This window comes from Cydia fagiglandana, chromosome 1 (assembly GCF_963556715.1).
Source record: "Cydia fagiglandana chromosome 1, ilCydFagi1.1, whole genome shotgun sequence".
Classification (NCBI taxonomy): Eukaryota; Metazoa; Arthropoda; class Insecta; order Lepidoptera; family Tortricidae; genus Cydia; species Cydia fagiglandana.
Window position 1 is genome coordinate 17,362,598 of NC_085932.1, and position 23,877 is coordinate 17,386,474.

A 23,877-nucleotide genomic window follows, 5' to 3' on the forward strand; every position below is an offset into this window, starting at 1 on the left:
TAACTGAACCACTTCGTGTTTAGGCACATTTTATTCATCTCAACAAGATCTTTGACACAAGATAGTACTCAGGATCTGATGATGGAGCTCGAAGGTGGCGACGGGTACCTGTCTATCATGCAGTGTTGGCATCAATCTGAACTAAATCAATCCGGATTGATCAATCGAATTGACGCGTCAATCCGAATTGATCAATTCGAATTTATTTAATTCTGATTGACGCGTCAATCCGATTGAATCAATTGGAATTAACGCATCAATCCTCAATTCGGATTAAATCAATTCTCAAACTAGATTAACCCCTTCCCCTTCCCTAAGATAAGAAAGGGTCCCTTTCCCTTCCCTAAGATTAGTTTTCAAAGGTGTCCTTTTTAGGGACTTACTTACTGGACTTAAAGTCGATATCTGAGGTTCCCAGAGGTTCGAAAACGTGTTCCTGATGTCAGTATTGACTGATGTCCCTTTTAGGGACATTTTTCGAAATTGGCCAATTACGTTCATATTCGTAATCGATGTCGACCATAGGTCCCGAAAAATGTTTCTGACGTCAGTATTGAAGGATGTCCCTTCCATTTCGGGACATTTTTTTAAATTGATCGTTGGCACTTTAAAATGATATCTGAGATTTCCAAAGCTTCCGTAACATGTTTCCGACGGCAATACAGACGGAGTTTCCTTTTTTTTCTGGACATTTAAGTATGGGACATTTCTTCCAATTAACCGATTGCGTTCAAAATCGATATCTGAGGTGCCCAAAGGTTTCGAAACATGTTTCTGACGGCAATACCGAAAAATGACCTTTTTTCAGCAGGGTGGAGTAATGCAGGTAGTAAAGTAAGTACGCGGCTAAAGTGTAGAGTCTAAATATTGCCGTTGAAATCATATTTTGCACCTCAGATATCGATTTTGAATGCAATCAGTCACTTTCAAAGAATGTCACTAAAATGTCCCAAAACAGGACACCTTTCAATATTGCAGTTGAAAAAATGTTTAGAAACCTCTGTTTACCTCAGATATCGATTTTAAACGCAATCGGGTAATTTCTAGAAATGTCCCAAAAAAGGACATCTCTCAATATTTCCCTCGGAAACAAGTTTCGAAACCTTTGGGCACCTCAGATGTCGATTTTGAACGCTATCAGTTAATTTCAAGGAAAGTCCCGAAAATGTTCCAAAAAGGACATCCTTCATATAGCCATCGGAAACATGTTTCGGAACCTTTGGTAAACTCAGACACCGCTTTTGAACGCATTTGGTCAGTTTCACAAAAATGGCCTAAATAAAAAGGACATTAGGTAGGTACATACAAAGTAATCGTCAATCCGAATTGACGATTGAGGATTGACCGATCAATTCGAATTAACGATTAGTAATCGTAAATCTTCAATCAGTAGATTTAGAATTAGTTTCGTCAATCGTCAATTCGAATTGATGGGTCAATTCTCAATCGTCAATCGTCAATTCGAATTGATTTTTTGCCAACACTGCTATCATGTAACTGAACCACTTCATGTTTGGGCTCGTTTGATTCGTCTCAACAAGACCTTGGACACAAGTTAGTACTCAGGGTCTGATGATGGAGCTGGACTGTGGCCACGGGTACCAGTCTACCATGTAACTGAACCACTTCGTGTTTGGGCTCGTTTGATTCGTCGCAACAAGATCTTTGACACAAGATACTACTCAGGGTCTGATGATGGAGCTCGAAGGTGGCGACGGGTACCAGTCTATCACATAACTGAACCACTTCGTGTTTGGTTTATCACCTAGTGTCAAAGATCTTGTTGAGACGAATCAAACGAGCCTAAACACGAAGTGGTTTAGTTGCATGGTTGATTGGTACCGGGACCACCTTCCAGCTCCATCATCAGACTCTGAGTATCACCTAGTGTCAAAGATCTTGTTGAGACTAATCAAACGAGCCTAAACACGAAGTGGTTTAGTTGCATGGTTGATTGGTACCGGTGACCACCTTCCGGCTCCATCATCAGACCCTGAGTACTATCTTGTGTCAAAGATCTTGTTGAGACGAATCGAACGAGCCCAAACACGAAGTGGTTTAGTTGCATGGTTGATTGGTACCGGTGACCACCTTCCGGCTCCATCATCAGACTCTGAGTATCACCTATATAGTGTCAAAGATCTTGTTGAGATGAATAAAACGAGCCTAAACACGATGTGGTTTAGTTGTATGGTTGATTGGTAATGGTGACCACCTTCCAGCTCCATCATCAGACCCTGAGTACTGTCTTGTGTCAAAGATCTTGTTGAGACGAATCAAACGAGCCCAAACACGAAATGGTTTAGTTACATGAGAGACTGGTACCCGTGGCCACCTTCCAGCTCCATCATCAGACCCTGTGTGTCTTCAGTGTCAAAGATCTTGTTGAGACGAATCAAACGAGCCCAAACACGAAGTGGTTTAGTTACATGATAGACTGGTACCCGTGGCCACCTTCCAGCTCCATCATCAGACCCTGTGTATCTTCAGTTTCTTGTAAATAAGCGAGTACCTATAATTTCTTTCGAGTAATATACGTTCATAAGAACGAGTATGGGGCTATTCATAAAGTACGTCGTTTCAAATGGGAGGAGGGGGGAGGGGGTCTGGACATCGGATGATGGTAGCATGACGTAGGAGGAAACAGAGTCATCCGAAGCATGATTTTTGGATGATTTGAGGGATGGGGGGGTCAAAAATAGATGACGTAATTTATGAACAGCCCCTATGTACATTTGCACTGCATTTAGTATTTTCGTACTTACCAAATAACAGTTTTAGGACTTTATAAGTTAAGTACAGTTAGTGTTGTTATGGTTGATTTCAATATGCTTCGCGAAGGATCAAGAATGTTTAATCCATCATTGTAGTGCGAGTGTGGTAGAAGGGATCGGAATACTGAGCTCGCACGGCCTGCCGCAGCGCGTAAAATACCTAAACTCGCTCAACCCCGAAATGTAATAGCACTCTTCACAACAAGAATTACATGTGCCGGTCTTCCCCAGTCCCCACATTGACATTATGCTAAAATAGAAGATACCTATTACTCCATCCGCCCAGAGGCCTTAAACTATGCCTTCCATTCCATTGCATTCAGTACTGAATCTTTATTAAAAAAAAAATGCTGTTGTCTTGATAGGTTTCGGGGTAGTTAGTGGATATTAAAGCTTAATCTGAAATAGTTGGTAGTTGCGTAATAAACAGTACACCGATGAACCGGTTCTGTCTAAACAGGTGACACGCAGAGTTGAATCAGATACTTACAAAACCTTAACCACAAACATGTTTGATATTACACTAAACTTAAAAGTTGACCTTAGAAATAAAATTTGTACAAATGTCTTCATGGATATCGCGCGATATTTATAACGTTAAAAATTAAAATAATCATCGACCCACAGGGGCATTCCTCGACGATAGCGATAAAGGTCACTGATCTGTCTGGTCGCTATCCGCGATACGAGTAGGTATGTTTACCCAATTAATTATGATCAAACACTTTAGTGCGAATGTGACACTTGACTTGATATTATAATAGGTTTGTCTATTACGGTCCCGGTGGCCTAGTATTTTTATAACTGAATTATTATGATTAGATTCAAAGACTTCAACAGATGTGCACGGTTACGGTGTAATATCATATCAGCCTTCGTGCATTTCGGTAAGGTTTGCGACGGCGCGCAGTATATAGCAGGCGTAGCGTTCAAAGGGTTAACAATAAAAAAGGCATTGCTTGAATTGAATAATAAAAAGGCTAATGTCCTAATGAATCGATTCAGTCATTCTCCATGATGCGTCCAAACGATATGTTACTACAAATTTAAGAGGAAATAACAAACTATGACATCACATCATGCAATGAACATGCTGCATCGCTTGACTCATTTAAAAACCGTTAAAACCGCATAATTGGATCCTTTTTACCCGGTATTATCATTATGATTTTTGTTATTTTTTGTAGTCTAATATCCACTACCTCATAAATCTCATAATGTTTATAGATCACGTTGTAATCCTATATTACGATTCTGGTTCGCTATAACAAACCCGAACACAATCCATCAATCAACAAAGCTTTACCAGATTAGATTCACTGCCAGTGGCGAATCGCGTTATTCTATCAATGTCCGTGGCGAGAACGAACGCGTCTATAACTGCTTTATGACCCATTTTACTGTCCCACTTGGCTCGCGTGTACTGAGGGATTATGTTTTGTACATATCGCAACGCACGATTTACCAGAAATATGTAATTACAAGCAAAACACTTAGCAATGCACTAGTGCCACGAAAACAAGACGATATATTTTTCTACTTATACTGGCATGCGACCAAAATACTTTGAAGTTGCTACCAAAATGCTTTGAGTATTAATATGTATATTCATATCATCAAGGAGTAACGTAGGTATATAAATCAAAACATCTTTATGGTAAAAGTCAATCTTCTGGCAGATTAATTCGTTAATAAATTAGGTGTAGATAAACGATGCATGGTTTTATTATGATTAATGCTACGTTTGCTATGGTGTCAGACCCCATTCTGTATTATTTAAAATGCGACCTGGCATAAGGGCGGCAATTAATTACCGAACTAGATTGCTGCAGGTCATAGTTGAAAATAACACGATTGGCCGCAGCGCGTCATGGCCGGGAATAGCGGGACGGAAATACTTCTTTTGTAGCTCCAGCCGGCCCGAATGCCATTATCGGCCTAAGCCCTAATACCTCGGTCTAATATTTTGTTATATAACCATTTCTACTTCATTCAAAGAAATATTCGGTCAAGGTCAATTTGACCTCGATAAAAGTTTTGGACTTTTAGTTGTCTAACCTTTGTATGAAATCTTTTAAATTTGAGTTTCAATTTTTCGGTATAGATAGCTAGATGCGTTTCGTTTCACGGTTGCCGTACTTAGGTTAATATGTTACCGCCATCCATTAAAATCAAAGGCTTATTCTCAGTGCGTGGAAAAAAAAAACAAAGAATCTTAAGATAGTATAATCTATTTATAGTAGATATAGCCTAACACGCTTAATCAAAATTTATAGCGTGTAAATAAGTGTAATAAAAAGCCTATAAATTTAATCAGATTATAACACCTTACAGAGATTGTTGCAACGATGTGTTTAATAAAATAATAAATATTACATGCTCTTTACGCACCAGGACACATCATCTTACCTATAACATTAAATCGCTCCATTTATTGAATCATTAATCATTTATTTGCTTGAAAAGGGTATGTAGAGTTACGGATGTTCACGTTTGTTGTTGTCCTCCTTATTCAGCTGTCCACAAACAGCATGCAAATTTACTCAATTATAGACATTATAACTTGATTTTTGTCAGTCAGCTGTACTATGCTAGTCAATTACTCACTTCAAAGCTGCAAGCGTCTGCTGCCGTTTGTGTAATTCTAAGAAAAATATTTTATCGCATTTCATGTAATACTTACAACGCCACATAACATTTAAACGCGTGGCGTCCAGTTCACCTTTTCGTGTTGACGTAGAGTTCATAAAGTTAATAAATCTCATGTCCATTCCAGCTGGCTTCAGTCATAAGAACCAACCCCAGAACATCGATCTGAACGCCGTCCGGCTGTGCTTCCAAGTGTACATCCCCGGCGGCAACACGAGCAAGATCAAGCAGGCGCTGATCCCGGTGGTGTCGGACGTCATCTACGACAAGAAGGCCATGTGCGAGCTGCAGATCAACCGGCTCAGCACGTGCGCGGCCACCGTGCGCGGCGGCACTGAGCTCATACTGCTCTGTGAGAAGGTACAAATCGATTCATACTACACATTATCTCGTTACAGTTTGGTTTAGAGATACGCTTCACTGAGGTCAAAGATTGATTTACATCTTTTGCTCCCGCTGATATATATCACTCATTTTCGCTCAGTTGTTCTGTAGACTATATTGTTCACGAGTGAGTAAAGAGAGATGTCAAGCAATCACACATACACGGCCATAAGTGCAACTAGGATGGCATAACACGATTCGATCCCACCACGTTTTCTCGAGACCCTCTGAATTCTTCCGAACCATTCCGAAACCTATTCGCATAGATTCACTCGCTCCTCACCTCACGCTCGGCTGGCTCATTCGAATCATGAGTGGGAAAGAGCGAGCAAGGAACACTGAGCATGAGAGTTACTGAGCGAGTTTAATTATCAGTTGAAGAGTGATTGAATTCAATCAAAAGATCTCTTATTAATCACTCACTCGTGAACGACACATGTCTAGTTTGGTTTATTCTTGGGCAACTAACTGTATAAAATGTGATGTGCAGGTGACCCGCGACGACGTGGACGTGGTGTTCAGCCAGGCGTTCGACGACGGCTCCGTGTGGGAGGCGTCCGCCAACATCGTGCTGGTGCACAAACAGGTCGCCATCGCCTTCCAGGCGCCGGCCTACCGAGACCCCATGTGCATGGAGAACGTCAAGGTACGTACGTACGTACTATAGGCTTAGCTGGCTGTGTTGACTTGACGCCTGCTTTTCAATTGCAGTCCCCCTTATTGCTGACATTGACACGAATTTGGCCGAATATAACGTCTATATCGCCATTACAAAAATAAGCATAAAATTTGGAGAACAGTACAGGCTGTACTGTATAGGTAAAAGTACAGAGTCAAATAAGTACTAAACGAGATGGCAGTGAATCAAGCTTCTTAAGCTGAATTATTTTTCGCAGGTGAAGATTTTTCTGAAGCGAGTATCGGACGGCGCCCGCAGCGCGCCGGTGGATTTCGAGTACACGCCCGACTACGCAGGTACCGCGCGCAAGGCGCTCCCCGACCGCAACGTACTCTCGCTGCTGCTCGCCGACCGCACCGACTCCAACAACAACGACGACAAGCGCGCCAGCTGCTCCAGCGACAGCGTCAGCCCCAGCGACTCCGGCGACAGCGGCGAGGCCGACATCGCCGACCTCAACGGCACCGCCTCCGACCCGCCCCTCGAAACCGAGAAGGGCCTCGACGAGCTCCTCGACCAGGTCGCGGAGCTCGACGAGATCTATACCGAGAATCGCACGCGTTTGCAGAACGTCGCCAGCGCGGAGTGCGAGGATGCCGACGACTTTAACGACGCCGGCACCTACACTAGCCTCCAGCTCGCGTTCAGGAACCCCGTTCTGATCTCCGATCCGGAACAGTACGAGGATGTTCAGGTGCAGACGTACCGCGGCCCCATTATAGAATTTGCGCCCCTCAAGCGGGACACGGACGACGAACGCGCCCCTCCTTTGCCTCCCAAACGCATTCGTAAAACTCCCTCGGTGGAGGGTTTTAAAACTTCTCAGACCTCCGTGAACAGCTTCCTGAAGCCTGGTCGACAGTTACCCATAACGCGTAACTTAGAGACCAGCCGAACTGAACTTACCACGGCTAGGAGCGAGCCGGCGTTGCCACCTGCGCCTAAGAAGCGTTCCTTCCTCTCCCGTCTCTTTAGACGAAAGGAAAAATCACCCGCACCTAGTGTTAAATCTGAAGGCAAAGCGAGCAAGAAGAGTAAGCCGGTGGGCCGCTCTGTCAGCAGCGTGTCCGGTGTGCGACCGTCCAAGTTCAAGTCGTCCGTGTCTCACACGTCTCTAAAGGATAACGCGTCCGGTACAGGCCTTAGCTACGCGGATAGCGTCACCCACATTTCGCTTCACGGGGACGACAATGAGAAAACGGCTTCTCAAACTCGTCTATCCCGACCCGCGAGCTTACACCCCTTGCCACCGACAGATGGTGATACCATCCTTGTGGCTGAAAGCGTTTTAGCCTTGGATGCTTCGCAGTTTAAAAAGCTCCAGGACGACTTGGATTTAACCGATGCCGAACATTACGCTTTATACATGGCGGTCGCTCCACACGCTACAGTATCCGAGTTTGATGAAACTAGTTGTTACTATTCGCCGGTAGATGGAAGCAAATTTCAAAATTAACCGGTCGTAATAGAAACATTAGGCTTTCAATTATTTTCTGACTATATTATAAACACTAGTCTGCGACTTGACAAATCTAGTCCGCCCCGTACTTAGCCAAATTTTTCTAGTATTTTTTTCCTTAGGATAGTGACTTATTAGGCCTTTACGCCAATTTTAAATTATAATTACCATACGCGATACAATACGTCCTTGCTTCAACTAAAGGTAGCTGCTAAGTTTAAATTGAAGGTATTGTATATAATATACATATAAATGTCAAAGTTCTTCTATCTATAGGATGACATACAACTTTGTCTGATTGAGTTGACTCAACGCATATGAAAATTACCCTCCAAGTCCTCAATTTATTCTATTATATTCTGTCATAATTCAACTGAAGTATTTTTGATACTCATCAACACTATTCTTCATATGATAATTTGAATGACAGCTGCTTGTTGCCGTTGGATATGGTAGTGTTAATGTAATGTGTGTTAATAATGTTTTCTTGCTATGTTCTAGATTCGGATTATTTAAGTAATAAAAAGCGGAAGACGGCGCAGAATATAGATTCTTTCTTAGCTACGTACAAGCAAGACAGTAAGTTTTGTATTGTATTTACAATGTTACTTAGTATGGTGATGGATTATACGATAAACAACTCATTAATTGGCATCTCATTCATGTATACATTGATTCTGTCATGCATGTGCTGCAGAAGGTATAATTTATTAAGTACCTACCTATTGATTGGTTGCGGGCCTTAAGAATATGCCAACTGTTGATGTGTTTTATCTGTCTCTTACGAGTGACTATTGGCTATTTGGATATGTTTCTAAAGTATATAATAATTTCAGACATTAACTAAGTGGATCTTTCCTCTTAAATGTTATTAATGAAGCCAGTAGTTGCCGTTATAAGATTAATTTTATTTATTATATATTCTTGCCACGTTCAAAGTAAACTGGGCGAGAAATTTTTCTAGTTCTAAGTATTTTAGGCAAAATTTGGCAAACCATATATCTCAATATTTGCCACTTATTGGTTCACATTACTTATATGTACGTTTGCAACAGACATACACGATTTAACGATTCAAATTACGACCTTTACGTTTTGACTACTAATATTAAATTTAAACGATATAAAATGGCTATCATAGACTCAATAGCCATCATATCCCTACTAGACGTCTTGCTAGGGCGAAGACTCTACCCGCGGTATTATTATTATTGTTATTGAATCTCATATCATATAATAAACATTAACTCGTGTACTGTTTAGAATATATGGGATGAACGGTGTTAGATGATAATGATTACCGTCTTATCGTTCGATTTGCCTCATTTTATATTCAAACCAAACGTGTTTTGATAAGGTATACCAAGTGTAATTTTGGACAAAGCTTCTATATTATTTTTTCAAACTCTAAGGGTAGGATGACACCTGTCATCTTTACATATATAATTTATAACCTAAAACGTATTGAAATGACAGGTGTCATCATACCCTTCGAGTTAGAAAACTTTTATACTGGCGCTTATACATTCATTACGTGCACGGTATCCTACACACTCTCTATGCGACGCGTGGGAAGTGGACTTGTATAGGATGTTGCTGCTGTCATTTGTTTACTATTTTATATGATCGCATTAAACATCTTATTATATACATATATATTTATCTTATAAGTCGTAATAATTCGTGTAGTATACTACACATGGTCTAGGACCTAGGTAATCAATGGTGGTGGTGTTACTAACTAAAAATGTACAATTAAGTTTTTATTGTCATAATTGTTTTTATTTATTTCTTGTTAATTTTACCTATTACTTATATTTACATTTTGTTCGGGTTCGATTCCCGGTTGTTCGTTATGTTGATTTCTGGTTTTGGGACGTCGAGTGTTGTTGTGCATTTGGTTTTAAGTAACTTATAAAGTTAGTTATTTTAAACGTTGAACTTTATTTTATTTAGTTACGTTTTTTCTTGGGATATTTAATACTAGTTAAATTATTTTTTTCGTGACTAAAAATAAGTATATTATGTCGGCGATATATCGTATAAATCGCGTATAGAAACTAGCTGACACAGGATAACCATATTCTATCAATTTAACAATGATGCATACGAGTACATACATCTCAAATAATGTCACGAAGGAAATAGTCCGGTACTCATACAGAATTATTACTGCACTGTGAAATATAAAGAATTAAATATGCTTTTTTATCCATGCTTTTAAGCCCTAATGTTATGGAATAAGGTTCACAATTGTATTATGTATCTTTGTACTCGCTGCATAGTAGCCATTTTATATGACGTAATTTAAATGTTCTGTATGAGACTTATAGGGTCCGTTCTAACAGCGTGCAAAGGAATCCTAAGTTAGAGCTAAGAGTCGCTATGATCGCATAGTGTTGCACTCTTTAGTTCGGTGTCACTGGTACAAATTATATTTAAATACACTATATTTGTATGCTAATATTGTGGATATGTGTGCTGCTGACTTAAAAGGTTCTGAACTTAAATTAATGTATATTTTAGTTTCACTATCATTGTGACTGATTGTTGTTGCTATTTATCACAGATTTCAATTTCTTTTTATCACGTCATACATACATGTAAATTAAATTTGTATGAAACTTCACTAAAGCTTAATTTTGACAACTTAGCAATACGTGATACACTAGCGAAAGGATATTTGATAGTATGATCGAATTTCTACCAGGTGTCTTTATTCCTGAATGATTATCCTAGATGGAAGGGAACTATAAAACTAAGATAAAAGTAGGATAACATAAATATTAATACGTTGTGACGACACGTTGACATGTGATGCTGAACATTCACAACTATTCTAAAATGAAATGAAAATATTTATTTATTTTACATTGTACCCCACCAGGCTTAACAACCATTACCATTGCATAAGAAAACTGATTCAATGAAGTAAAAAAAACGTTCCAACTAGTTTCCTCATGTATGGTTATTAATGCCCGGTGGGGTAGAATTATTGCGACAAGCAATAATTATAAAAATATAACATATTGCGGAATGTTAATATTAATGTGTTATATTGAAGCTTGAATTATATTCAAAATTTTATAAAAGTACCTACGACATCATATTTATGTATGTGTAATATTTTATTTAAAATATATACATATATATTACAAAAGTATACACAAAAGTTTCATATTTCTATGATACACGCTGTCTTTTTCTTTCTATTTATATTGGTGTAACAGAGGCCCACCCATTACCACTTAACTGTCATTTATGAAAAACTAGTGGCGCTGTGTATTCCTGCTCATTAGCTTTCTATAACAAAAAACAGGTTACACAACCAACTAAATTAAGTCTACAGCGAAATTAATGTATTTAACAACACGAACATAACCGTCATATTTTCATAGAAGTTCGGCGTTTAGGCTTGTGTTGCTAAATATATCTATTTCTTTTCATACTTTACATAGCGAGACTATAGTCAGTTTTTTTTTTCAGATTAGAAATTTTATAACCTCAAAAGTAGTGGTAATTTTTTTCCTCCAAAATTAAATGTGAGTAACTTTGTGCTGAATTATAGTGTTGTGTTCGTATTATTGTACCGCCATATTAGCTATCATAGGAACCCTAACATATCGGGAGAAAAAGTTAATTATGTACCACTACTTTTGAGGTTAGAAAAGTTCTAATCAGGGTTTATAATTCGTAAGAAAGCCAATACTGAAGATAAAGTGTTTTCAGTGTTTAAATGTAAGAAAAGTCACACTAAAAGGTGCATTCAGGTGTTGTGTTGGTCGACGAATATGAAAATAGCAAACCCCAGCTAGTGTCTAGTGTGTGTCATAGCAATACAACATTAACCAATCCCGAGCTACCTAAATGCACTTTTAATTTAAAGAAGTAAAAAATACATTCTAATGTAAAGTAAGATACCTACCAGCTACCTACTTAATATACAGCGAGATCTCGCTGTATCGAGAGTGGGAATCGGACTTACAGCTATTGGTGCCAATTTTTATATAAAAAACGCGATTTTCGCAGTGTGAGCGAAATACACCATCGTATTGCCTTTAACATTCAACAACGTGACTAAAAATTACATGTACAAAGTATTAATATACTATCTCAAACATATCTACAACGAAATATATTTGTATTGTTAAAGATTTTTGATAAATGTACATTATGCAAAAGATCCAATGTTTAAACCAGGCTGCAAAGCGATATAAGTACGAATATTATCATTTTGTAGTCCTTTATATCTAGTTTTTACACTTTTATAACAATATATTTTTGGTACACAAGCTTGAGTGACATGGAAACTATTAATACGCTAATAAAATACTGAGTGTTTTTTTTTCATCGCACAGCCAACTTTCCTAAATCTGAAGAGGTACGATGTTGTTTTGTGGCATGGTTGTGTTTGAATATCCCAATAAATTTCCGTTGCACAAAGAAGAATTTTGGTATATACTCGGGAGAAGTAAAATATGTGACTTAACACAAATTTTTAATTAGTACCTAATGTGCTTCTTTATGTAACGTTGGTTTCAAATAGTTGTAAATAAATGATTTTGTTTTACAAAATATGTATAATAGATTTTAGTAATTATTCGAGTTCGACGTTTAAAATGCATGTCTTATTTTTATATATTTTATGTTTTCAACATTTACTAACTGTTTTTCAGCCTGATATTTTATTTTGCGTTTAGAATGTTAGATGTTATTTTAGGCTAATCACTATAATCTGCATGGTTGTTATGTAGCCTAATTTAATTGGTTTTATGTTAACTTATTTTCGTAAGGAAACGACGAGCACAGTGTGTATCTCGCGTATTATTTTCTCATGTACAGTCAGCAGCAGATATACCTGAGCGGGCAAGGTGTCCAAGAATACATATACACTTCAATCGTCACAAAAATAAGGACATCTAAGTTGTCATTTTAGCGTAGGCTTTCAGTTCGTCACATATATCTTAACTTCTGAGTTTTTCTTTAACACATACACCCTTATTTAATTACAATGACAATAACGGTTAGAAAGCCAGTGGTAACTAAGCACTCAAATTCAAGCTGCTGTCATTAATACCCACACGCACTGCCAATCACGTACGTCAGCAGCCAGGGTGCCACCAGTTGCTAAGCAGTTGTTATTTTAATGGTAACTAAGCATCAACATTTTATCTGTTTAACTTTTTAAAAAATACTGTAGCAACTACGAATTGACACCTCCTTTCTTAAAGAAGTATTTTATCGTCAAGTGTCAAACTTAGACAATAAATAAGTACTTAGGTTCTACGAAAATGATCGGTTTTTTATTTTAACTATCATAGGCGGCCGTTCTGCCAAACCGTAGAGCATATTATACGTTAATATATTTATTTAGCCCGCTTATTGTACTAAAATTATACTAAATAGTACTAAAATACGATGCTCTGAATCGATCAAAGAACGAAGGAGAAAATAATAGAATTGAAACTTAACACGTTCACTGTCCCAATCTGACATGTAAACCTTATGGCTTTGTGATAGAGGCTAGCCGTGGCCCCACGTGAGGAGCACGTGCAGTAAAGGTCATAAGCTTATCCAACTATGACTCCTCTCTTTATTTTGTTGGTTGGACTCATGATCCGGAAGAACGGTGCCTCCTCTTCTATAGATATACCTATGCGATAAAACCATCACTGCCATGCATATAGGTACCTACGTAATATTCTAACTGTTGACCATAGGAATGACGAATTTTGTTTTTACAACTTAGCAGAGAGGATAGAGTATACGGAGGAGTACACGGTGTAACATGAGGAAACCGAATAATTTTAAGAGCGTATTCCTGATCATATTTAGAGACAAAAATGTCCTATAAACTTTTTTGAAATACGCCTAGTTTCAGAGATAATATTAAGTAAAAAAAAAACAAGTTTTTACTGCTACATAGTGTAAAAGGCCTTTTTGATGGTGATGATGCTGCTATGGGACGTAGTCTAAATATCCCATAGACCTAGGATTCGCTTGCGCTTGACAGACAGCTTAAGTGTGCGAAAGGGAAGCCATCACGTATATGAACATCCCATAAGTGCGAAAGAGTCAGACTACCAATGAGAAAACGTAACCACTTTTGAGTTTGACGACGGCCGCGGACGGCCAAGAGCGTAACACGGTAATTTTCAAATTGAAAAATATACACGGATTAGGACGAAAAGTATTAAATAAAGTAATTCAGTGAAGATGGTGTCTTGTAGTGTGCCGGATTGCAGTGTCACAGGTCCAAATAATCCAAGCAAATACTAATTTCAGAGGATTTATGATATTCCGAGCGAAATTTTCATAGCGATATTTTGTCAAATTAACAGCGTAAAAAGTGTAAGAAGCCGATTTATACAGTTCGTTATAAGTTTTTCTTCCGTTCCGTGCTAATATTTTATCATATTAGTCAATAATTTAGAATATTTTGTGTAAAAACATAAACTGTTAGTTTACGCTAGGGCTTGACAAAATGTTCATATGACAGTATCGATAACTTGTCGGTATATTAATAGCTATGTAATTATTTCTTCACAAGACATCATTAAGATATTATCTTTTATAACCGACTTCAAATAATAACAATTGTTATACTTTTTTGAAGGTGTTCATGTTTAGCGTGTCATGATAACTTCACTTTCCAACACAGTAAGAGTTACATTAAGATAAGTCTGCAACGATTTTTATGGCAAACGCAGTGCAAGTGTTATTTATACGTCATAATGTCATAGAATTTTAGTGTTTAAAATAACACATTTGAAAAAGTAGTCGATAAACCAATCAAACATCGACAGATTATTAATATGTTGTAACATGACATCACGATTTTTGATCTCACATAGACAATTTACGCACACACTTGCATTTCATTTTTGGTCACACTTTTGAAGATTGAGAGTTGTTCTTTGTCATATAATTCTTTGAAATATCCTTATTGATAGATGTCAAAAAGTGACAAGGAACATTTTGCAAAAAGTAGGTTTTACGAAAAAAAAATGTAAAAATTAATTTTAAGTGACATGTTTACCAATAACATTTATTTTTTATGTACACATAAATAACATTCAGAAAATTTGAAAACTAAAACAAAAAAAAAATTTTTTTTTTGGCGTAATTTACCTAAACTCATATTACATTTTTTTCCTTCTTTTGACCTCAGAAATGCGTGGTTAAAATTATTCGGTTTCCCCATGTTACACCGTGTATACAGTATGTATCAGAACGAAAGGCCAAGAAAGAGACCCATTAATGTTTAAGTCATACTGAACAACTTTTACTATGGGACCAACCCCGAAACCCCGGAAAAAAATGTACTCTCCCATAGAAAATTTCAACATGAGGCCAGCAAAATGTATGAAACTTCCAATGTCTTTCCGCGTTTTCGGGGTTGGTCCCATAGTGGTTCACTAAACATCAATGGGTCTCTTTCTTGGCCTTTCTTTCTGATATATACTGTATATCTTTGAACTTATTGTTAGTATAACCTAGCAGTAAACATCAAATGGCATTCTGCACAGGAGTAATCTAAGGAACGCCCACTGCGGTTTCAAACCTACAACTGTTAGAAAGTCGTACATACGCTACAACATACATATAAACGTATGCGAAATTAATAAAAAACTACAAATTAATAATAGAAATGAAACCAAAAAAAAAAGCTGTAATCTCTAGGTGCGTCCGACTGAGATTTGAACCCGCGGTCTCTGCTTTGAAAAGCGAACGCCTTAGTAACAAGACCACAACGTGCCTTGACAATTGGCTCTAAATTCGGCTTCAGCTAGCTTTCGCTATGTGTCACTCATTCGTTTTGATGATTCTATTCAATAAAAGAAATAGTTTGCAGTAAGTTGACTGACAGGCCCCTGTCAATGGTTGAAGGGCAAAACGTGAGATAGATGTATGTGATGACAAGACTGTACTGCTTTCGATGATTGTCAAAACGCTTTACCTGAAATTAGCATAGCTATTATTCATTCAATATACGACCATACATGTATGCTTTAAACGTCTATTTTTCCATATTGTTCAGATATATTTGACACGTTGACCGCTTAGATACCAGTGGTTTTTTGACAGCTAAGGTATCAATGATTTGTTGTAAGTGTAGAAATTAATGAATAGCGACTGTTAAGATATTTGTGACATGTTGAGCGCTCACAAGTAATTGCTACCATGACAGTCAACAACTTTTTGACAGTTTAAACGTTTACCGCTCTTTGAGCACCTGGAGAGTATAGCGACTTCTGCTGCTGACTGTACATCGTATCAGTTGCTAGCCCATTGTCAGCTTACGCATCGTGCTTGCCGTCGCATTGAGTGTATATTGTGTTTTTATTTATTTATTTTAGATTATTTTCCATGTAACATGCAAAAATAATACTTAGAGGTATTTTATCTTTCAGTGGGATTTCACGAGTCTGCCATTAAAAAGGAACCGAGAGGTAGGTAAAAAATAAATGACATCCACATGTCATAAAATTCCATATTTTTTATATACATACATTTCAGATTAATGAAATGGCTATAGGGCATGCATTTTAATTAAAATATGTTTCCCAGACGCGAGCCCGGCGCTGCAAATCCACAGCCCGCCGATGGCTGGCGTGGGCAGCCCGCACTACCCCCCGCCGCAGTACCGCGACCCCGCCGACCAGTACCAGGTGAGTGACCCGCACCCACCTCCAATCAAACAGCACATCCTCAATCGGACATACTTTAGGCCTAGTCAAGTCCTTTATGACAGTTCCAACAGAGAAGAAAGGGATCGACACTTGAGACATGACACGTTTTAACAGCCCGAAAGTATCTCTAAGTAAAATAGATTTTAATATAATATAGTTGCGATAAAGAGAAACTTTTTTACAGCAATGGATGCCGCCCGATCCCAATCTAGGCGTACCCAACACGAACCCATTCCTGCCGCACGCGGGGGACCCGCGGGGCTACTGGGGCCCTCAGAACTTCGCGCAAACCTCCCCGTCGCCCAACCACGGCGTGTCGCCCAACATGCTGGGATTAGGAGATGTAGGTCTCGCTTTGGTAGTGCACAGCTAGAGATAAATGTCGTTATTATAAACACGCTACAATGATCAATTAGCAATTCATCGTTTGTCTTTATCTGTAATTTTGACTTATGTATTTCATATTTGTAAGAATTTATTTAAGTGTTTTTCTTTCATTCTCACTGAGCGTAAGCGTGAGCGAAATGGATGTGCATGATCGGAACTTTTTGTTGTAATCCAGGCCATGTCACCGCAACATCGGCTGTCGCCGAATATGCAAAATATGCCCGGCCCCTCAATGGCGATGAACCCGAGCATGGTGCAGATGTCGCCGCTGCAGGGCGGCGTGTCGCCCGCGCACCAGCCGTCCCCCATGCTGCACACGTCGCCCCAGCACATGCAGCCCATGGTAAGTCACACCGTGGAGCATGCCGGTCCCTCCATGATGAACCCGAGCATGGTGCAGATGTCGCTGCTGCAAAGCGGTGAGTCGCCCGCGCACCAGCCGTCCCCCAAGCTGCACACATCGCTCTCACACATGCAACCCAAGAGCTCTGGGCAGTCTCTAGTAGCGTTTCTTCTAGCTTTTTTTAAAAATGATCGTACCAAATTGAATTAAGCTGTCGTGTAACCTAAGCCATAAAATACGAATTAGCTCATGTAATTTTAGTCACTCGCGCGACATGTTTCGGAGAGCTTAGGTCTCCATTTTCAAGCACTAACAGGCTTTTTGGCTAGGCTAGGCATTTTTTGGCTTAGGTTCTTACCTACCAAGTATTACATAGGTACTAGGCCAGCATTTGCCTCCCGACCTCGACAATAATGTACTATCATAGACTTGACGTTGCAGATGTCGCCGCTGCAGGGCGGCGTGTCGCCCGCGCACCAGCCGTCCCCCATGCTACACGCGTCACCCCCTCACATGCAGACCATGGTACGTCACACAATATCATTACACGTTATAAAATATACGTATATGTATACAAATATACATATATATAGTAAGTGGTATTTTTATTGCATATGTATATCAACATATGTAAATCATGTAGACCTCCTCTTCTCCTACCTCTTCTTAGGGGGTTCATTTTTAGAGTTCGCCGGACGATATCAGCCTGTCAGTTAAACGCAATTTGACAGCTCCAAACAACTGACAGGCTGATATCGTCCGGCGAACTGGTAATCTGTGGGCCCCTTTAATCTACGATTAAATCGACAAATCAAATTTTGTATTAGTAGCATTAGTATGACCTAAAATATGATGCGAAGAAATTTTTACGCATTATGATACACTGAATTCACATTAAAAAATGTGTTATATTTGCTTAGCAACCTGCGGGGCAGGCGCCAGACCTGGGAGCGGCGCCGCCTCTGGACAGCGACATGCAGTTCAACTCGGCCGACCTGTCCGGCATCATCGCCACCCTCGGCCCGCCCGAGCTGTCCGACAGCCTGCGAGCGCTCTCCACCAGCGAACTCATACCGACCATGTAAGCCACAGAACACCTAGTTTCAAAACAAGTAGTATAGAGCATTTTTTTCATGAAACCGGTAATGCCAAAAATACGCAACAAAATGTGCTGATTTGAAGTTACCTTACAAATAATAAATACCTAAATATTTCTACTTTCAGGCAACCAATGTAATTTTGGCCAAATACTTGGCGAGCTGTAGCGTCTTCTGGAGCTGACAGCCTGGATGCCGACCAAAGACTACTGTGCCCAATTCTCACTGAACTGAAACGTGATACCGCGAGCGTCTAGCCTGAGTAACTTCTGGCAACGCATGGGAAAGATGCAAAATGAAAGAGCTACGAATGCTACGGCACATTCTTTTACTTACGACATGAAAAGAAGTGACTAGTGTCGACCAAGAAGTTGATAACGTATGTGACAGTTTCGTGTATGGAACTCATGTGCTATCTAAATAACTGTATGTGACAGTTTTGTGTATGGAACTCAACTCATGTGCTAACTTTTTCTTATTTGAAATATTATAGCTAACAGTCCAATCAAATTGTGGTCTAGTTTAAGTGATCTTCTGATCTTAGATGGCGATTTTTGATATTTTAATGTGCCTGCTTTTTAACTGTGTATGATTACATTGTGACTTCTTAGTCAAATGGATTTTATCATTGAATGAAACAGATCCAAGATTTTGTTATTAGTTTTATGCGGTATCATATCTTTAGAGAGGAATTCCTTGAGAATTTTTAATAAATGACTGGCAAAGAGGTTTAAGTCTGTAAAAGCTCCCAACTTTTCTCAGTCTTTGTTGTGTAAATAGTACCTTTTGATACAAAAGCAGAGTTCGGCTTTATCACAATTATAGAAAAAATATATTAGTTTTATATATTTTTGGGTATAAAACAAAACAATTTAGAAAGCGGATATTTCGCTTATCTGTAATTACATGAATAGGTACTAGATAGGTCTATTAATTAAATGTGACGTTTTGTAAGAAGTTATTATGGTTATAGTTAACAGTGGGCTGGTTGAATGCTTCACTGCTTGAAACTGAATTGTATAATGTTAGTACCTTAGTAAACATCACTTTACATACCGCCTGGGTTGAGTGGTAAACCTGTTACATATTGGCGCGATTATTTATATTAGATATTGTCAAAGACATGCGACACTAGCAGGCGTGGCTCACTCCGCGATTTCGTCGCTTTGCTACAGGTAGCTAAAAGTACACCCGTTCCATCCCAATTTTGGGGAAAGCCATAAGCCGCGCGTGGCGCTGTCGCCACCTAGCGGCCATATCTGTGCTGCTCGTAACAGACGCGTTTTGTTAGAGAGTGAGTCTTCTGTACCTAGTAGGTACTATTATTTATTCTGACACTAGGGAATATTATTTTTGACTTGAAGTAATAATGCAGTATGATCTTTTCAGATTAAGAAAATGCTAATACTTAACACATTCATTGCCACCCAGCCGAACGGGACATCCGCGCCAGGCCACAACAATTTCGTCATATAAAGCAGAATATCGGGACGTCCGGCCTGAGAACGAAATCATAAAATACCCGATAGTCGGGTTTTCGGGACTGAATGTGTTAATACAATAATTAAATACATAATAACAAAACAGTCACGAATTGGAAAATAAAATATCTGTACCATTTCTGTGACTCTAGAAATGATTACCATGTTATTTACATTTTCCAAAAAAAGGCCCGTGTGCATTGATTGAAGTTATTCCAAAGCAGTGAAAAAGTTGACGATCTCAGACAGGGGTGTTAAAATTATAAGTTTAAATTTTAAATTATGCTTAACTCTCTTTTTGAACTCTGAAATCTACAATTTTAGGTAAATTAAATACTTGCCGCAGTCTTATATGACCAGACCAGAACAAAAGGCATATCACGGTCGTATTTATTGGTATCTTTCTAACGGGCAGCCTAAGGCGGGTATTTTGTCTCTGTCACTCGACGAATGCGATCAAGAGATGTCGAGAGTTTATGCAATATAATGACAAATGAATGAGTCTACGACGGTTGTGTTATTGATGAAAGATGTTTTAAAACCTGAAAAGAAAGGTGTTTATTTATTAGATGTTTAAGAGAAATGATATAACTTTGACCAAAAAAATACATTTGGAATTAACTATGCTGTTCAGTAATTATGAATGGATCAGACCAGGTAACTACATTTTACTAATTTAGCTCGTTAATGCCATGCCAAATTTATTACCATTAAGACAGGCAAGCCATTCGCAGCATTTGTCCCAGCATAATTTTTTTTTTTTAAGTTTTATGAAACTTGTACTGCAAATTAATAGGTTAAGGCCTCATTCGCACGAGCGCTTTTACAACGCGCGTTAAAACATAATTGAATAACACAAATAGATACAGTCATGTGTAGGTAATTTATTCACACATCGGCGATGGCGCTTTTTATCAAGCGTTGTTGGATTTTCGACTTTAAGCCTTGCTCATTAAGTCCAATTTAGCGTGCGAACGGATTCAAGCGCTTTTATAACGCGCGTTGTAAAAGCGCTCGTGCGAATTAGGCCTTAGTTGTTGGGTTCATCTCATGGCGTATGACGGTTGATGTTTTGTAGTCATCAATACTGTATAAGATTTTTCATAAATAATTGACATTATTGTTCTCAGTAAAGCTTTGTTAATACCATCACACTAGAGAAAGTTGCATTAGCCGCAAATTAGATGTGGATGCTCGCAATTGTGCAATGTACCTAAGTATGTAATTGTAACCAACACATTAAATGTGGGATTCTGTTGTAGATGTAACTTGTACATAATGAACACTAGAATTTTTATATTTATGTTACGAGAATAAACTTTATTGCTATGTGACTGATCTATTTATTCTTATTTCCTCGACCATTCTTTGGTATTAACTTATTAAGTCTGACTAAACGCTGTAAACCAAAGCGAAGCAATTTAAGTTGAGTTTGGTTTACCTAAGTAATAGGCAGTAAGTACCGTCTTTACCATAAGCCCTTATGGTAAAGCCCGTGCCCAAGGCCCCCAACCTCAGGAGGCCCTGAAGGACAGACAGTAATAATATCATTCGATTACTCATAATAAATAGAAGATCATAGTAATAGAAAAATGTTAATTTAATTTGCTTTCTTTACTTTACAAAAGGGCCCCAAATTCTTATATGCCCATAGAGGTACAATAATATAGAGATGACACGGGGGAGGGGCCAAAACGACCGAACAAGATGCACTTATGGAAATTTCACTAGGAGTAGCAGAGAAAGCGGTATTATTGCTTGTCCTGGTCACAGTCTTACTTTTTGTTTGTTCCCCACCAAATATGTAGTATGGTTTACGGTGGGCAACAAATTAATAACCCGACCGAATTACGTAGATTGTTTTTGGTATGTTGTCAGAAATGTTAAAACGAGTTTTTAATATTGTCGCTTTGCGTATGTTTTGTCCCTCACGGAGGCACGCGTATAGCTCATCTATGTAATACTAGGTCTATGTATATGCCCAAGGGCCCCAGCATAGTTTAAGACGGCCCTGCTAATAGGGAATATTACTCAAAATTCTGCGTAGAGGGCGCCACTAGCACAAACAGAGGGCCACTACGAAATAAAAAGATCGGAATTTTGTTATATGTCTCTCTATCACTTGGATATTCGAGCGATAGAGAGGCAGATAACGAAATTTCGCGTTTCGCGGTAGTAGTACACACCGTCCGTCCCCCGTGCCCTCGGGGCGTGATTACGATTCGTTCTTGGCCGGTTTTTTCATAAAATAAACTTGTTATTTATTGATAAATCCCCGCGCAATAATAGATAACAGGAGCAGGGCCTTAGCACGTCGATCGCAAAACATATGACTATATATGTCTCTCTCCGACTCTATTTTAATAAGTATGTAAGAAAGAGAAATCGTGATGTCTTTGTAAGTGGAATAGGTTCATTTATAATGATAAGAACTGACATAATTATCAGTAACCTGTGACCTGTTAGTTAAAGTATAAGTTACGTACTTGTATCTATAGTGTTGTGTCGAATTTCATGAAAAATACCCGCGGCCGTACGTTGTGGGAGAGCGATAAGTCTTTCATTCAGGTATGTACCTACCTACTCCCAATGGTAGTCAAAGCGTTACTTTGACCATCGAAGCACATAAAATACAGTGCAATTGTTAAGTAACACAATTTCCACAGAAGATATGATATAAATATCATATGAGTGCTCAATATTGCCTTTTTGCGTAATTTCGCCCAATTTAATGCACTGGTGGATTTGACCACCACCATTTATTTCTATTCAATAGTTTTGTATGACAATGAACAAAAGATAATCATTGATAAACAGTAATTTTTCACTAACTGTCTATTTCTGATAATAATAAAATATCGGCCAAGAGCATGTCGGGCCATGCTCAGTGTAGGGCTTCGTAGTTACCATTCTCTCAGAATAGGCCAAACGGGGGCTATTAGTAAGTATCATGTAGGTACATTACATGCATAAGGGAGTACCCTAGCGGCGCTAAAAACTGCTGGACCGATGATGTTCGCTACAGTTTTCATTGAAAGTATTTATTAACCTTTGTATCACGAATTTTTTTATATTTTTTGGAGCTTTGGTTCAAAAATTAGAGGGGGGAGGCACATTTCTTTTCTTTCGGAGCGATTATTTCCGAAAATATAAACTTTATTAGAAAAACACTTTTAGTTAAAGCAAAATAAAATATAAATATATTTTTTGTAGTTTAATTTTATCGTTCTGTCGCCATGTATCCATGCCAAATTGCAGCTAAATATATAGCACTAACGATCACGGAGCAAAGCCGCGGACGGACATGTGTGCCCCTTACTTTTAATTGAATTGTATAAAAGCCTCTAAGTGTTGGCTTCATTTCCACGCACGCCTGCACTGGACACCACTGTCGGATAAACATTACATAAACAGACTGTTTTCCTTCCTTTAAAATCAAGTTTTATTTCATTACAAACATTCTAAATTGATTATAACTAATTATAGAGATACCTACTGCTAATGTAATTGAGTACCTATTTAGTTACATTATATTGAACAGGCGCTCCTTTAATTTGCACGCATTCGCCTTAATAGTCTACTCGACAAGTTCACAAGGGTGACAAATAGAGATACTACTCCTAAAAATACGTGTGATCCTCATTGGATTCGGAATGATTTATAAAAAAACCAGCCATGTGCGAGTCGGACTCGCGTTCCAAGGGTTCCATACATTACCCAATTTTTAACCGACTTCCAAATCTCAAAGAAGGAGGTTATCAATTCGGTTGTATGTTTTTTTTTTTTTATTTTTTTTTTTTTTATGTTTGTTACTCCATAACTCCGTCATTACTGGACCGATTTTGAAAATTCTTTTTTTGATTGAATGTATATGCATACAGATTGGTCCCGTTTTTGTCAAAACCCAGTTCTGATGATGGGATCCATGAGG

At 38.6% G+C, this 23,877-nt stretch overlaps 1 protein-coding gene across 4 annotated transcripts in view; it reads left to right on the forward strand.

The window, feature by feature from the left end:
- Positions 1-21,280, forward strand: part of LOC134665534 (embryonic polarity protein dorsal) — a 45,006-nt gene extending 23,726 nt beyond the window's left edge. For 2 of the 4 annotated variants that reach the window (XM_063522515.1, XM_063522510.1), the window contains exons 6-8: positions 5,551-5,783; positions 6,298-6,453; positions 6,704-8,440. In XM_063522515.1, coding sequence (XP_063378585.1) covers positions 5,551-5,783; positions 6,298-6,453; positions 6,704-7,942 — 1,628 coding nt within the window. In that variant the 3' untranslated portion in view covers positions 7,943-8,440. The other 2 variants (XM_063522519.1, XM_063522525.1) reach the window with 2 other exon arrangements.
- Positions 21,281-23,877: the final 2,597 nt, after the last annotated feature.